Source organism: Thunnus albacares, chromosome 20, assembly GCF_914725855.1.
Source record: "Thunnus albacares chromosome 20, fThuAlb1.1, whole genome shotgun sequence".
NCBI lineage: Eukaryota > Metazoa > Chordata > Actinopteri > Scombriformes > Scombridae > Thunnus > Thunnus albacares.
The window spans coordinates 2,800,304-2,814,539 of record NC_058125.1 but is presented as its reverse complement, the minus strand read 5'-3'; the positions used below and the strand labels follow the sequence as shown (position 1 = coordinate 2,814,539).

The 14,236-nt window shown below is 39.4% G+C and overlaps 1 protein-coding gene across 2 annotated transcripts in view; it reads right to left on the bottom strand.

Moving 5' to 3' along the window:
• tmem94 (transmembrane protein 94) overlaps positions 1-8,084 on the bottom strand; it is a 33,248-nt gene extending 25,164 nt beyond the window's left edge. For both annotated transcript variants that reach the window (XM_044337316.1, XM_044337317.1), the window contains exons 1-2: positions 7,949-8,084; positions 4,391-4,809 (exon numbers count right to left, since the gene is read on the bottom strand). In XM_044337316.1, the coding sequence (XP_044193251.1) occupies positions 4,391-4,414 (24 nt within the window). In that variant the 5' untranslated portion in view covers positions 4,415-4,809; positions 7,949-8,084. The remainder of the gene's footprint in view (positions 1-4,390; positions 4,810-7,948) is intronic.
• Positions 8,085-14,236: the final 6,152 nt, after the last annotated feature.

The following is a 14,236-nucleotide window of genomic DNA, read 5'->3' as shown; positions in this document are numbered from 1 at the left end:
AGATCCAACAGTCCAGAACCCAAAGATATACAGTATAAATGATATAAAAGAAAACAATCCTCACATTTGAGAATGTGGAATCAGAAAATATTTGACATTTTCATTGACAAATGACTTCAATTATGAACTAGTTACTAAAATTGTAGTCCCTTAAATCTTCAGCTGCCTTCACAACGTCCAACAAACATAATACATCACTTATTTCTTCATATTACAGAGGCCTCGCCCATACGTCAAAAGAGCTGTTGGCACTAGAGAAAGGGAAGCGGTTATATCTAATGTCAATGGGAACGCAACCTTTTCCCACACTCCATGTCACTGTGAGGATGTGCGTGTCTGAAAAGGCCCGCGCATACACAACATGCACAAACACACACAGGGTTCAGCTTTCAAGCTCTACATCCCCACACAGCCAAGCTATAAATATCTTCTCATTTCCCCAGAGTAACAAAGCCTCAACAAAAATCCTCCAGACAGACGTAACATGCATAGACACAAGAAGCCTGAGCTCTTGGTAAAGCGGAGCATGCCCACAACCTGGGAAGCATCTAGATTAACCTTTGATGCTCACAAGAGCATTAAACCAACATGCAAACAGCACTATTAACACCGAGAGACTTGCCTTGACTACACTATCGCTTATCCAAACAGGTAACAAACAGTCCTGTTACATTTGTTTAGCCTTACTGAGGAGAATCTGTTCAGCTACCGACTGCCAGAAACAAGCGAGAGACAACTTACACCGCTCCTCTTCCAGAAACAGATTCTCTCTCTCATCTTCAACACCATGACGTCCCTGCTCTGCTCTGCTCTGCTTTTTTAAAATCTTTATTACTGCTGCTGGGCTACGAGGGCAACGTCTAACGACAGCTGTGATACGTGCCGAGAATTGTTACATTTCAGAAACTAGCTGAAGAGACAGCCTGCTCATGTCTACAGGCAGGAGAGAGTTGGTGATGCTGCAAAACCTCACCCAAATTTCCCTCGTCACTGGGCTGCAAACAACAGAGCCCAGCGTCAGTGCACGCTGCCAGCTGGACTCTAATTCAAAAACACCGAGTCTGGCTGCCTCTCTGGCATGGACCGAGCCTCATTCAGTTCAACTCAGTTCAGCAGCTGGCTGGCTGGGACACTAATCAACAAAACCCCCACTACACAGAGTGATGAGGGGGGGGGCTGAAAGAGGGCAGACATAGTGAGGGGAGAAAAAGAGGCTCTTTTGATGGGAGAAACAATACCAACCTAGCCTGTATAACCCTGGCTGGGCTTTTTCTCTACTTTTGCCAGCTTAGCATATTTTGCAGTGAAGGAGAGATCCATACAAAAGGTTACATAGAGAAAAACAGAGTGTTAAGAAACTGGTAGAGACTGAAAAATTAAGAGTAGAGCTGGGAGATATCATGAGCTCAACATAATAGCAATGATAAGAATGTTTTTCTGATATGGCAAATGTATGCAAAATACTAAAATAACCAGTTTTTCCACTGTTACATATTGCATCAGTCAAAACTCTTCACGTGTAAAATAATAACATTGATAACTGTTTGGAATCATTAATTCGGCCAACTGCATTTTGCAAAATTAACATTATATGTTCATATTATTGCAGTCTTTAAATAATAATATTATTATATCACCCAGGCCTTATTAAAGTTGAAGTTTTGCTAAGAAAACTATACATCTCTTTGGTGTTTGTGTTGACTCCAGTACTTGTTTGCTCCATACAGTGTTTTCTACTGGGTGGGAATATTTGGTTCTGTCTGATGATGTCAGAACTGTAATTTGATTAGCGCAGTATTTGTGTGAGAAGGTACTAAAAATAGTTTGTTATTTATCATATCACTTCAATTCCAACTACCCAACAGGCAGTTAGATACCTACAGACACGAGTCTGGTCATTTGCCATTACTGCAATTGGACCTATGAAAGAAGGAAAACTAAGCTAACACTAGCTAGTCCCCACCTTCCTAGTCTATAGGACGAACACAGTATTAAGCGTGCAGGAGCAGCCGATGAGGCGTTTAATTGATATGAACGAAAAGTACCGTCTGGTGTCTTTTGGAAGAATGGTGTTTATCCCCGTTCCAGAGACTTGTAGAATCAATGCCAAGGATGATGAACACCAGTCTTCAAAAAGATATTCCCTCATTTGGTGTGTTAATGATAGTGGTGGAGAGCACCATCCAACACGTCAGTCCAAAATCTCCCATAGGTGTTCAACTGGATTGAGATCTAGTGACTGAAGGTCACAGCATATGATTCACAACTCATTAAACCATTCAATGACCCATCGTGTCCTGTGAATTGGGGCGTTGTCATCCTGGATAGATTACTCCCATTAAGATAGAAATGTTTCATCATAGGATAAAGGTGATGACTCAGAACTACTTTGTATTGATTTGCAGTGATCCTTCCCTCTAAGGGGACAAGTGAATCCAAACCATGCCAGCAAAATGCCCCCCACAGCATAACAGAGCCACCAGATCCCCTCACTGTAGGGGTCAAGCATTCAGGCCTGGACCAGTTTTTCCTTTAATTGGTCACCCATCTGTATATTTTGACACACGTGTTTTAGCAATGCCAGCTCTCAATTGTCAGCTAACCGATGCTATGGGACACTCAGAGACTTAGACGCTGTTTCTACAATAAAGAAAATATGCCCAATAGCCAAGTCATCAGTACAGTTTGCATAAAAAGTAAAGAGAATTTAAATTTCAGTTCAACTTTAACAGCAGAAAAGACGATTGTGATTAGAACAAAAGAAATGATGACCAAATGCATTTGCTGAACTGGCCACAGTACACACCAAAAGCAACTATCTTCTATGGACATGTTCACAATGATAGTGCAATTAGTAGACGTCATTCGTCCTGTGCTGACTACTTTTGCAGAAATGGTGTGCATCACAACTCCTAAACGTGAAGCTATCAGAGAAGTTCCATTTAAGAAATCATGGATACCATCACTCATATGAACACTATTGCCATTTGAAGGCATCTTTAGTCCAATGCTGTTGAGTTTATGACACACAGTCAACAATGGTTTTTCACACTGCTTTCTTGCTAATATATTTGCAGTATATTATATAACCATTATACAATAAAAACAAATACAAATTAATCCATTGCATCAATCAATATTATATCAAGTCATTTAAATATAACAAGTGAAAGTTGTACTCTACCTCTACGACTTCTAGGACATTCATGTCTCCTTGAGAAGGAGGGCGGCTACATGCATCTGACTGTACTGTTATGTGTTAATGATTACATAACAGAACACAGCACATAGGTGGAACACCGGGATAGAAGCGGTAGAAAGAGCTCTTCTTTGAGCTTGTTGAGCAATAGGTCAGTGGCAGCCACGTTTCCGTTCCTACGCCAGTAATGTTGACCCAACGGTGCCTGGTTGTGAAATGCCTCTCCTACACATCTATGTTTAACTAAAGAGGTTTGATCTTTTAACCCTTCATATGAGTGATCTGAAATGACCGGAAAATGATAAAGAGCCATGGGAGTTTGTGTGGGAAAAAGTCATTATGGAAGAATGTGAAACCATGGTGTACATCATGTTATGATAACTGATGGAAATAGCCAAACTTACAAAAATAAGATTGAAGTTGTGATAATAATTTTCAAGGTAAAACAACTTTTACATGGTACAGACTGAGACTGAGTGACATGTAACCATTTTAACACAATACCACAGAATTGGTATGTTTGATTTTATTTTCCATATTTGCCAGTTATTCCAACTATATTACAAAGACAGACTGTGTCATGAATGTAATGTTCCCTTTGACCAACCAATGGATTATTTTTATTCATTTCAAACACACTAGACTGTGGCACCAGAGATGGCTTTCAAACATTACAATACAGGCAGCCAGTATTTAACACTATATGGAGACTTTTTAAGACTGTACCTGATGTTTTTTAAAACATTTAAATTTCCCTTTTAGCATCTCCTTATGCCATAAATGTGTGTTACTGTTTACATATCTGCTCTTTCAGAATTTAACGAAAAATTTGTTTCCTGAAGAAAAAAATGTGCAAGTAAGAAGTAAGACTTATATTTATTAAGAAGGAATATTTGTATGAAAAAAAGTACGTTTGCTATGAATTCTTGAGGAATTGTGATTAATTTACAATTTAGTGTTTGGCTTAATGTCCTGTTGAAAGGATGATCCTAATCCTATGAGATGAGCTGTTTTGTTTGTTGCTTATGTTGGTGCTAATGGGGATCCTAATAAATAAAGAAAGTTAGCTCACACTTTTTCCCTTTGAAGCATAGCTAAGCACTGCCTTGATCCCAGGGGCCCTATCTGTTCAGTACACAACTCTCCACCTCAGAGACATAGGCAGATGCTGAGCTAAGCAACCACACTCACCTGCTTCTTATCCTGCGGCTCCATAGCAACCACAACCACTCCACATGCTCCGCTCCTCAACCAGCCAACGCCACCTGGCAGAGCCCTGTCAGTGCCGCTCTATAATATCCAAATCTGGACGCCACGAACTTGAGGGTCTTGGGCGGATCCCTCTCAGCCTGCCGCCTGTGGAAGCTGCAGATCGGGTGGTTCGGATAAGGACGGAGGAAGATGGAGAAGGCAGGCGGGTGCAGCCTTGGTCCTCCACCTGGCAACACCTTCCGCCCTGCCTCCTCGGCCAGTGTGACAGTAGGCACGCCCACACCTGCAGGACCAGCAGAGAGAAGCAGGGAACTCTGGGATGTGGGGTTTTTGTTTGGAGGATTAATTGTTGCTCAGGTGCAGCACGGGGATCCTCTTCATAACAATCATGTAGAGGTCTGTGGATAGATGATAGATTACACGTGTTAATTAATTAGCATGTCTGACTGAAATGACAATTACATTGACCTACTATGCAGTATTCTATGGGGTTGGACCAATGTAAACATTTTCATACCGGTTTGATATTAAGCCAAATACCAGACTGGACATACTGAATTTTACCACTAGGTGTTGCACGTGACTCAGCTGCTTCTGAGTGGAACGTAATGAGAGCCCATGAATGAGAGTGTAGCAGCACCATAATCAGAACAACTGACTGACACATTGTATTTTTATTTCTCACAACAACCATTGTTGTGAGAAAAACTTTTCTTCTTGTGCTAGGGTGCTCTGTGTAGGGTGCTCACAGCACGGCATGGCACGGCTATGCTAACGATGCTAGCCATGCTAACTAGCTGCTAGCTGTTGTGGAGGCTAGTGAAATGATCCATCGCGCCCAAAACACAAGCTGCTCTCAGACTTCTGGAACCTGTAAGCAGCCCGACCGGGTATATCCAGGTTATCGGTGAGATCTGCGCCGTTAGCCCGGCTCAGCCTATCTCCACCAGCTCGTCTTTGGCGTCCAGCTGGGCCGGCGCAGGCTCCATCTGTTCCCGCCGCGCCGGGCCCCGCGAAGTTCAGAGAGTTTGGCGCTCCTGGCAGTGTCAGAGCCTGTGTGTGAGGTGCTTTAGACGTCTCATAATGAAAAATGCCGGTTCAGTCAGTTTGCATAAAATCAAACTGGTTTACGCTCATACGCTAGCCTGGCAAAACCGGAAACCAACCCAATTGCAATGTAGCTTTAATTAAGACATTTCAGAATCAGAATCATCTTTATTGGCCAAGTATGTTTATACAAGGAATTTGACTCCGGTTTAATTAAGAAACTTGTTGCTAAATATCATCATGGTTGGTATTTTTTAATATCACCAAACCAGTTTAAGCTGTTTAGTTAAAGTTAGCTTTAACGCTCTCATGGTGTATTGTGTTTGGGCTACAGCGAGAGCACCCAGATGTTAGCATAATAACTCTATTGAAAAGCAGACCAAGGCCCTGAATCTACTGACACCAGGCCCACTCACTCTGACCACATAAGCAGCTTCCTCTGGCACAAAAAACCCACTGAACTCCAGAGTCAGCAGTCTCCATTGGCAGAGAGTTGACAGCGCTCGGGCCAAACAGAGGAGAAAAGAGCCTGACAGAGTGAAGGGTGAGAGGGTGCACCGACTGCAAAGTAAGACTGTCCGAGAAAGATCAAACCCCCGAAAAACAGAGGGAGTGGTGGAAATAAACAGTGAGCGTAGAACAGAGGTCATCCTAAATGCTGTATATTGTTTAAAGAAGGACTGTATGGGCTCTTTAACAGTCAAATATTAGTGACAGGCTTACTGTGTGCTGGGAAATAGCTTTGTGTCCTGCCTGTCACTTACAAGTCTCCTAAATCTACTCCTGGCAGAAGTTTCAGGTTGGGATGCATATTATCCTCAGCTTAACTCTCACCTTACCTGGAAAAATTTACCTCAGATAAGTGTCTGGTGGCAAAGCAGGTGATGCCGGTGATGTGTCAAGTCTGTCCCCCCCCCCCCCCTCAAATAATGTTCCCCTCCTCTTGGAATTGTGTTTGGGGGGTCAGGTTAAGCACCTCAGAGGACGACTGGCTGGGGTTAGGGATAAGGTTGGGTGCAGGTTAAGCTAAGGGGAAACAGACTTCGACACAACGCTGAACCTGACAGCAAATGTTACCCTAACAGTCCTATTTCAGGCTGTCATCTACTGCGTGGGTGAGAGACTGTTCCAAACTGGGCTACTACAAGTGAACTTAGCGAGCTAATCCCTGACAGCAAAGCTCAAGAAAAACAAGACTGTCAGTTTCGGTGCCTCATTTTGGTGCCAAATTGAGTGCTGTCCAGAGAGAGAGAGAGAGGGAGAGAGAGCAAAGCTGTGAACTAGCAGTGCAATGTGTGTACAGTTCGGGCTATTTGTGGGTGAATAAATGCTACAACTCCTCAAGTCTCAAGCCAAGTTCCTGTTTCTTGTTTGCCAACTGCTGATTAAAGTGAAGGTTGTTAGCCTTGAAGTTAGCGACAATGGGTTAGCATAACCTGAGAAGGCTAACTTAAAGTGGATTGACATTTGAGGTGGACCAGCTGTTCTCCTTTTAGTTTCAATCTCAGCCTTTCCTAAACAATCAATGGAGAAATGTCTGGCTGCTGAGTCTCTCCTGAGTTTTGCTCAGCACCCGGCGGGCCCAGCGTTAGGGAGACAATTATTGAGCCCAACTTAAAATGTATTTTGCTGTACTTAGTATTGTAACTGTTATTTAGTGTTAAATTATTGTAGTTGGGTTAGGTTTTATTTACTATGTGAATTTGTTATGTACATTTGTTAATAGTGTTTTGTATCCATTTACATATTTAAGTGTACTTTAAACTGTTAAAGAGTTAATATATTGTTCAAATTCAAGTTCAATTTTGACTTTTCAATAAAAAAAAGCAGTTTCTTAACGTCGACCGTCGTTTTGTGCTTTATTTCTTTAGAGTATCGGTTCAGGCACCGGTACAGTTTTACAAGTATGGTGTTAGCACCGGTAACACAGACGGTACCCGACACTAGCAACACGAGAATATGTCATATCAATGTTGAAGTAACACTCATCCATAATACCCATACATCTGTGATGTGGCCTTCACTGACAACAAAAGTAGTAGAACATTTTTTTAAACCTTTTACATAGGTTTAGGGGTCAGTAAGGCACAATGACACCGCTGTATTTCAGGGTTTTTTTTTTTAAATGACATTTGCAGTTGCTCATAGCACTGTGCTATAATTTATACTACGCTGTTATTTTGGTGAAGGAAAACTGCAGGAAATTGAAGCAGAATCACATTTCAAAAGACGACAATGATAACTTGTGTTCAATGTTAACAACAACCATATCCGCATGACATATTTTATGATAGGCGGAAAGTACAAATGCCGACAACAATGACTGCAAAACGTAAAAGAGTTTCGGTTACAGTCGAAGCTCTCGTCCTCTCTGCACAGCGGCTGCTGTCGCGGCTAGATGTCAAAGGCAGATGCTAACACAACCGAGGCTTCCACCAAATTACGCAACAACACAGCCGGTCATTATACAGCATAAGTCTGCGAACTCACCTTTCGTTATTTTTAGGTCGCTGTTGATATCCTTGTAAAATTGTGTTTTTCTCTCGAGTACTACTGTACTTCTGTGCCTTTACTGCACAGCAGCAGCCATGTTGGGTAGCGTTCTGCCTAGAAGAAGGAATAGTGTGTTATAATTGGACGGCGCAAGAGTACGCTCTCCTCTGATTGGCTGGAACAAGAATGGGCGACGCTACATTTTCTAGGATTGTTTGTGGTTCTATTTTGAAATAGGAAACCTCACGTCTACTGAGGAGTAGCTACCAATTCGTGACGCTCAAAGTCTTTGGAATATTGAGTTATAATAGCTATAACAATAATAACTCAATAATAATATAGCATAATAGTGATAATAGTTATTAAAAAATAACACAACTATTACAAAATGTTATGGTTAGAAACTGTCACACACCAGGCGCTACGTTTTCCATCGCCTGGTTGTTACTCATCAGCTTTTTTGTATTTCACCATTTCACAAAGTTAACGATTTACAGCATACAGAATATTGCATTGTAAAACACAAACGAAAATCCAGAGAGTTATGCTAATGCTGTTCAGTATGTGATCTAAATTAGGCAAGTGAATGCTAATGAGCCATAGTTCCGTAATTCCGGTAATTCCTGTATGTTCTACCCGGTAAGCCTAATGTCCCGTTTCACGTGAATGCAGCACTGCAAGGAAATACTGTATGATTGGAAATTTAAAAAAAAAAAGAAAGAAAGAAAGAAAAAAGAAAGCTGCTTGTCGCAATTAACCTAATTTCAGTTTAGGGAAAGTATTAAACTTTTGTATTTTAACTACAAGACAAAAGCAAAGTTTTTGTTTGGTTTAACTAAACAAAAATGTCTCAGCTATGGAGTTATTGATTAGCTTGACTGGAGGGCATCAGATTTTATTCTTTTTTCATGATTTTACTTTTTTTCCCTAACTTCAGTTAGGTCCACTGTGATTACGAATCTCTCAACAGTGATGTGGCTAGAGAATAGCAAAAAATCAAATATGAATTACAACAAGATGAGAGAATGTATGAAATCTTTCTAAATCTTTTTAATCTGTTCTGTGTGGGGTTTTTTGGTTTGGTTTGGTTTGGTTTTTTTGTTTGTTTGGGTTCTTTTTGTTGTTGAGCTGTTGTATTTTTTTTAACGGGGACTACAGATGCAAATTAGCTTCAAGCTAACTCTGGTGCTGTGCATCTTTAATGTTTCAAACTGCACACTGTCCCATTCAATAAATACATAAATCAAATCAATCTAGCAAAACTACATTTAAAGACCAATTACAGACAACAGAAGATTTTTCTCTTTGCTCCTTCCATCCTGTAATCTTTATTGCAAATGTTGGTACATAAATGTAGGTTTTACACTCACAGGGGCCATTTTCCTGTATAATAACAACCTCAAGCACTTTTTAAGGACAAGTTCACAATTTTTTTAAGTGTATATTAAAACAGCAGTCAGGTGTCCATATGAACAGTGAAAGAGGTTTTCCTCACTGTAATCATTCCTCCTGTTCATACTGACTTTTAAAAGATCCTTCAAATGTGCTTTCAATGTAAGTGATGGAGTCTGAAATCCACAGTGTGTCCACACAGTCACTTTGTGCAAAAATGCATTTAAAAGTTGATGTGAAGCTTATATGAGGCTTCAGCAGTCTGAGTTAGTCATATCAAGTGGAAATCTGACACATTTACAGTCTTTTTAGCGTCAAGTTCCCTCTTTGTGTTTCCCTGTTGAGCTGCAGTGAAAGTATAGAAACAAAAAGAGGAACTTTGGCACTAAAAAGACTGTAACGTTGAAAGATATCTACTTGATTTGACTCATTTGGACGCTGAAGCTTCATATTAGCTTCAGATAAACTTTTAAATACATTTTTGTACAGAAGGAGGACTGTGGATTTTGTCCTCCATCACTTACATTGTAAGTGCATTATGAGGAGATCTTCTAATGGTCAGTATGAACAAGGGGAATGATTATGTAAGAAAAACTCAGTGTTCAATCGGGCTCCTGACTGTTGTTTGAAGACAGACTTGAAAAATTGTGAACCTGTCCCTTAAGTATATACTTTAAGTACATGTTTCTAATGAACCTTTTGTATTTAACTTGAATAAAATCTTGATTCCAGGACGATTATTGTCCCTTTTTCTTAAGTAAAGGGTGTAAATATGTCATCCAACTCTACTTATTTAGAATAATACTACTTATAGTAGAACTGTAGGCAGGACAGACAGAGAGTATAAGTTAATGTTTGCTAGACAGACTGACAGAATTCAGTTTTTATGTTCAGCTTTTAAGTTTTTTTTAACTTTAGCGTTATGACTAAGGTTAACAACAAGTTAAAATGTATGAGAGTAAAACAGATAAAAGTAAACTATAACTTTAAAGTCTGTGTGAGACTGAGACTGTCTCAGATGATAGCAGCAGCTTCTATGTGGTACAGCTCCAGAGAGAGCTCACTGTAGACAGAAATCCCCAGGATGGTGTCAATAACTCTGCTGCCCTTGACACTCACAATTTGATAACATCTGAATATCTGCACACATTTGACTCTTTGATTTGAATTGAGCACATCTACTTTAACTAAGGACTGGGCTCGTAAAAATATGTAAGTCCAATATTTAACAAGCAGGCATTGTGAGTGAATATATATATATATAAAATACTTTCATTTAACCTAGAATAGTTAATCAACATTATTTGATAATACTGGTGAAATAGTGTGTCCACATTGTTTTGTGTACTTTTAGTCTGGGGTTGATTTCCATAGTTTGAGTCAGGCGTCTTATTTCAATGCTACAGCATACAGTGATATTTTAAACAATAGTGTACTTCCAACTTTGTATTTGTTCCTCTCCTGTTTCAATATGTCATTGCATCTGTACACAAAGCCAGGTTCATAAAGAAATGGTTTCCCAATTCAATGTGGAAGAACTTGGCTGGCCTACATAGAACCCTGACCTCAACCCCATCCAACACCTTTGATTAAGTGGAATCCTGACTGCAAGCCAGACCTTATCACCAAGGCTGGTTTAGCAACCAAAGAACTCCAGGTGACCCTGAAGTGCCGGATTTACTAAGTATCAACTGGTTTATGCAAATTTATTGAAAAGTTGGGAGTACACACCATTAATCAGCTTTATTTTTATCTGATCTTAAAGGATCTTAAAGGAAGTTTTAAACCTTCATTATTTCAGTTTTGAGCTTCAACACTTCAGTCATATCATACTGTCATAGAGGCTTTAATGATCAGTTTTTGCTGAACCTGTTTTACAGAGGTGCTAATTTAACTTAATGCTTATTTTGGAGGCTTTAGTTCGTGGTGCTGTTGAATTGTATTGGGTTATATATTGAGAGATGCTTTTCCACTCATTGATATAAATGGGGTGGATGAAAGATTAGAAACATCTGTCAGTATACAGGGATACAATTTGATAGCGTCACATACTACAGCCTCCAAAATAACATAAAGTTGAATTAACACCTTTAGCAAACAATTTCAACACTTCTATAAGTGATATTATTGAATGGACGCAAATCCCTGCAGACATGTTAGTTCTTCTTTATGGATCAGTTATAAGACATCAATAAGAGCAACTTGTGAGTTGACGGGATGGGAAAAATCTCAAAGAACATTTCCATGAATTTGTCAAAAAAAGTCATAACTCAAGGTCCACTTACTTTTTCCATAGGTTTCCACCACATCTAACAGTCTTCCTCAGCAGATGGAGTTTGGTCAGTTTTCATGAGGATAGCTCAGTAGTTATCACACGACCAAATAGCCTAATATCTAACATCTGATATCCACTGACAAAGACTGTAAGATGCAGTTGAAAGATCCAGAAAAGGCTGTTAAGTTGGGATTTTGTATGTCAAATTATTCAAGAAAGAACTCACATGTTCCATGAATTGTTCATCTGAGTGTGTTGTGTTCATATTTTAAACAAGACAAGTTGAATATGAACACAGTCCTATTGTTACCAGGGGTTCAGTGACTTGCTCAAATGCACCTCAGTGACCATGGACCATAGACTCTAAGTCAGCTTGGCATAAACCTGCACTTGATTTTGATTGTGGTGGTCTTAACTCCACATACACACACACACACACACACACACACACACACACACACACACACACACACACACACACCAGTCATTGCTGTCCTCTAACCTTCAGGCTGCGTCTCTTCAGTCAGTACTGAGTAGGTGAACTCAGGTCAGGTTGCCGCCACAGTGTAATTTCACACGGTGTTTAAATCAATACCTGTCAGCTCTGGCTGAGGCTGCTTCCAACTGAAAAGAGAGAGGGTCTGAATACAAGTCCTGCTTGTAGGAGCCAGTGAAAGATGGAACATGTACTTGTATTTGTGTAAATAGAATATAAATTTATACCATGCTGAATTTGACCTCATATTACCCAAATGCAACCTGTTATTGCACCAGCCCCACCAAATTAATTGAGTAAATTATAGACGTAAATGTGTTTTTTTATTATTAAAAATCTGGGTTCAGAAAAAAATATTTTAGGATTTAAAATGGGATTATAGAAAAAACATATGCAAACTATACAAAAGTTTTTGAGCAGCAGTAACTGATCTCCACTGCTGGAAATCCAGACTTTTTAGAGCTTTTTATTTTATTTTTTTTCTTTAATCTGAACTACTGCAGTGAAATATTCTTGCATGGTAATAACCAAGTTCCTAGAGGTGAGCAGAAAATGATGGTTAGTTTGAACAGTATTTGTCAAACTAAGAACACTTCAGAATTTGCTTAAGAGCCAGTTTTAAAGTAAACTTTAAATATTCTTTGTCAAAAGGGAAGAATGCATGAAGAATAAGACCCATTTATCCAGCCACTTACCCGTACTTACAAAAGTAAACTGTAAAATTCTCCCTCAAGCATTTACATGTTTAATCACATGTATGTATGCTCAGAGAGGACAAAATGATTAACCCTACATGTGTCTCACTGTTCAACTTACATTTACTCAGTGATCTTACTCTACAAAAGCCTTTTTTAAGTTCATTTTATTTGTGTGACATTTTGATGTTTCCAGCTGCAAATAACACATGACATTAACAACAAGAGGCCTCCAGCGACCCAGACAGATGATATACTGCAATTATAAGAAATTTTGTCACAATCTCAACAAAAAGAAAACCAAACTGGAGCAGGGAGGAAAGTCTGCTGCTGGTAGACAAGGTACAGTAGAAAAAACAAATAATGAGAGGGATCTAGTACCACACTGACAAATGTGAAGATGCATGGAAACAAAAAATTACAAACGATATCAATGCCAGCTTTATTTTGTCATTTATACTCTTTAGGTATATGATTAGGATTTATGAAGGGGACAGTGCAGAAACAGAGCAGACTGTGCTGTTGATGCTGCAGTGCTGCCCCCTGCTGTTAAAGACCTGTGTCATCTCTGACCTCAACAGAAACATGATTATGATGGAGGTTTCAAGCTTTTATTAAAATATAAAGAGTTAATGTCTGAACAACCTTTGACAAATCTTGGAAACCTAACAATTACATATCTAAATAAAAGAGTATCATTATTCTATGGGACTTTGGTGTCTCAAAAAGGAATCTAGAGGCATGGAGAATAGATATTTGGGAAGATATACATGAAGCAGATTGGCATGACATGCTTAGAGGGCACAACAGAATCCAATCAATACAATAATTAAATTATTGCAGTACAAATGGCTAATGCAAACTTATATTACTCCAGTAAAATTTTCCCTGACATTGCAGATATTTGTTGTTGTTTGGGAAAGTATTACGCAGAACAAATCCCGGATTTTGGGTAAGAATGTTCCCCTCCATGCAAAGCGTATTCTAGATATACACCCAGAGAACTTAGCTGTCAATTCTAAGCAGTCAGTGTTGATAGACTTCTTCAGGCCGGGAGATGATTGCTCTCTTTTGGAATAATATGAAAACTCCCTCTGTGAGCTTACGGTTGAAGGAGGTGGCAACCTTGCAACCTTGCTTTAGAGTGACTGATATATATTGTTAGAGGAAAAAGAAAACAACTCACTGCTATCGTGAATGTCATCACTACAGCTGCTTTTAGTTTTCTTCTTTAATTGTTTCATATTGATCTAGGTCCCCTTGAGAGGAGGTGCAGCAGACATATACAGTGTAGTTGTGACAGAGATTCACTCATACAACATAAACCTTTCTTTCTGGAAATAATTTATGCCTGTGGAAGCCTCCTTGTGAGAAAATATTGAAAAAAATAAACACGCGAGATTTAATTAATCAACATATTTCTTTAA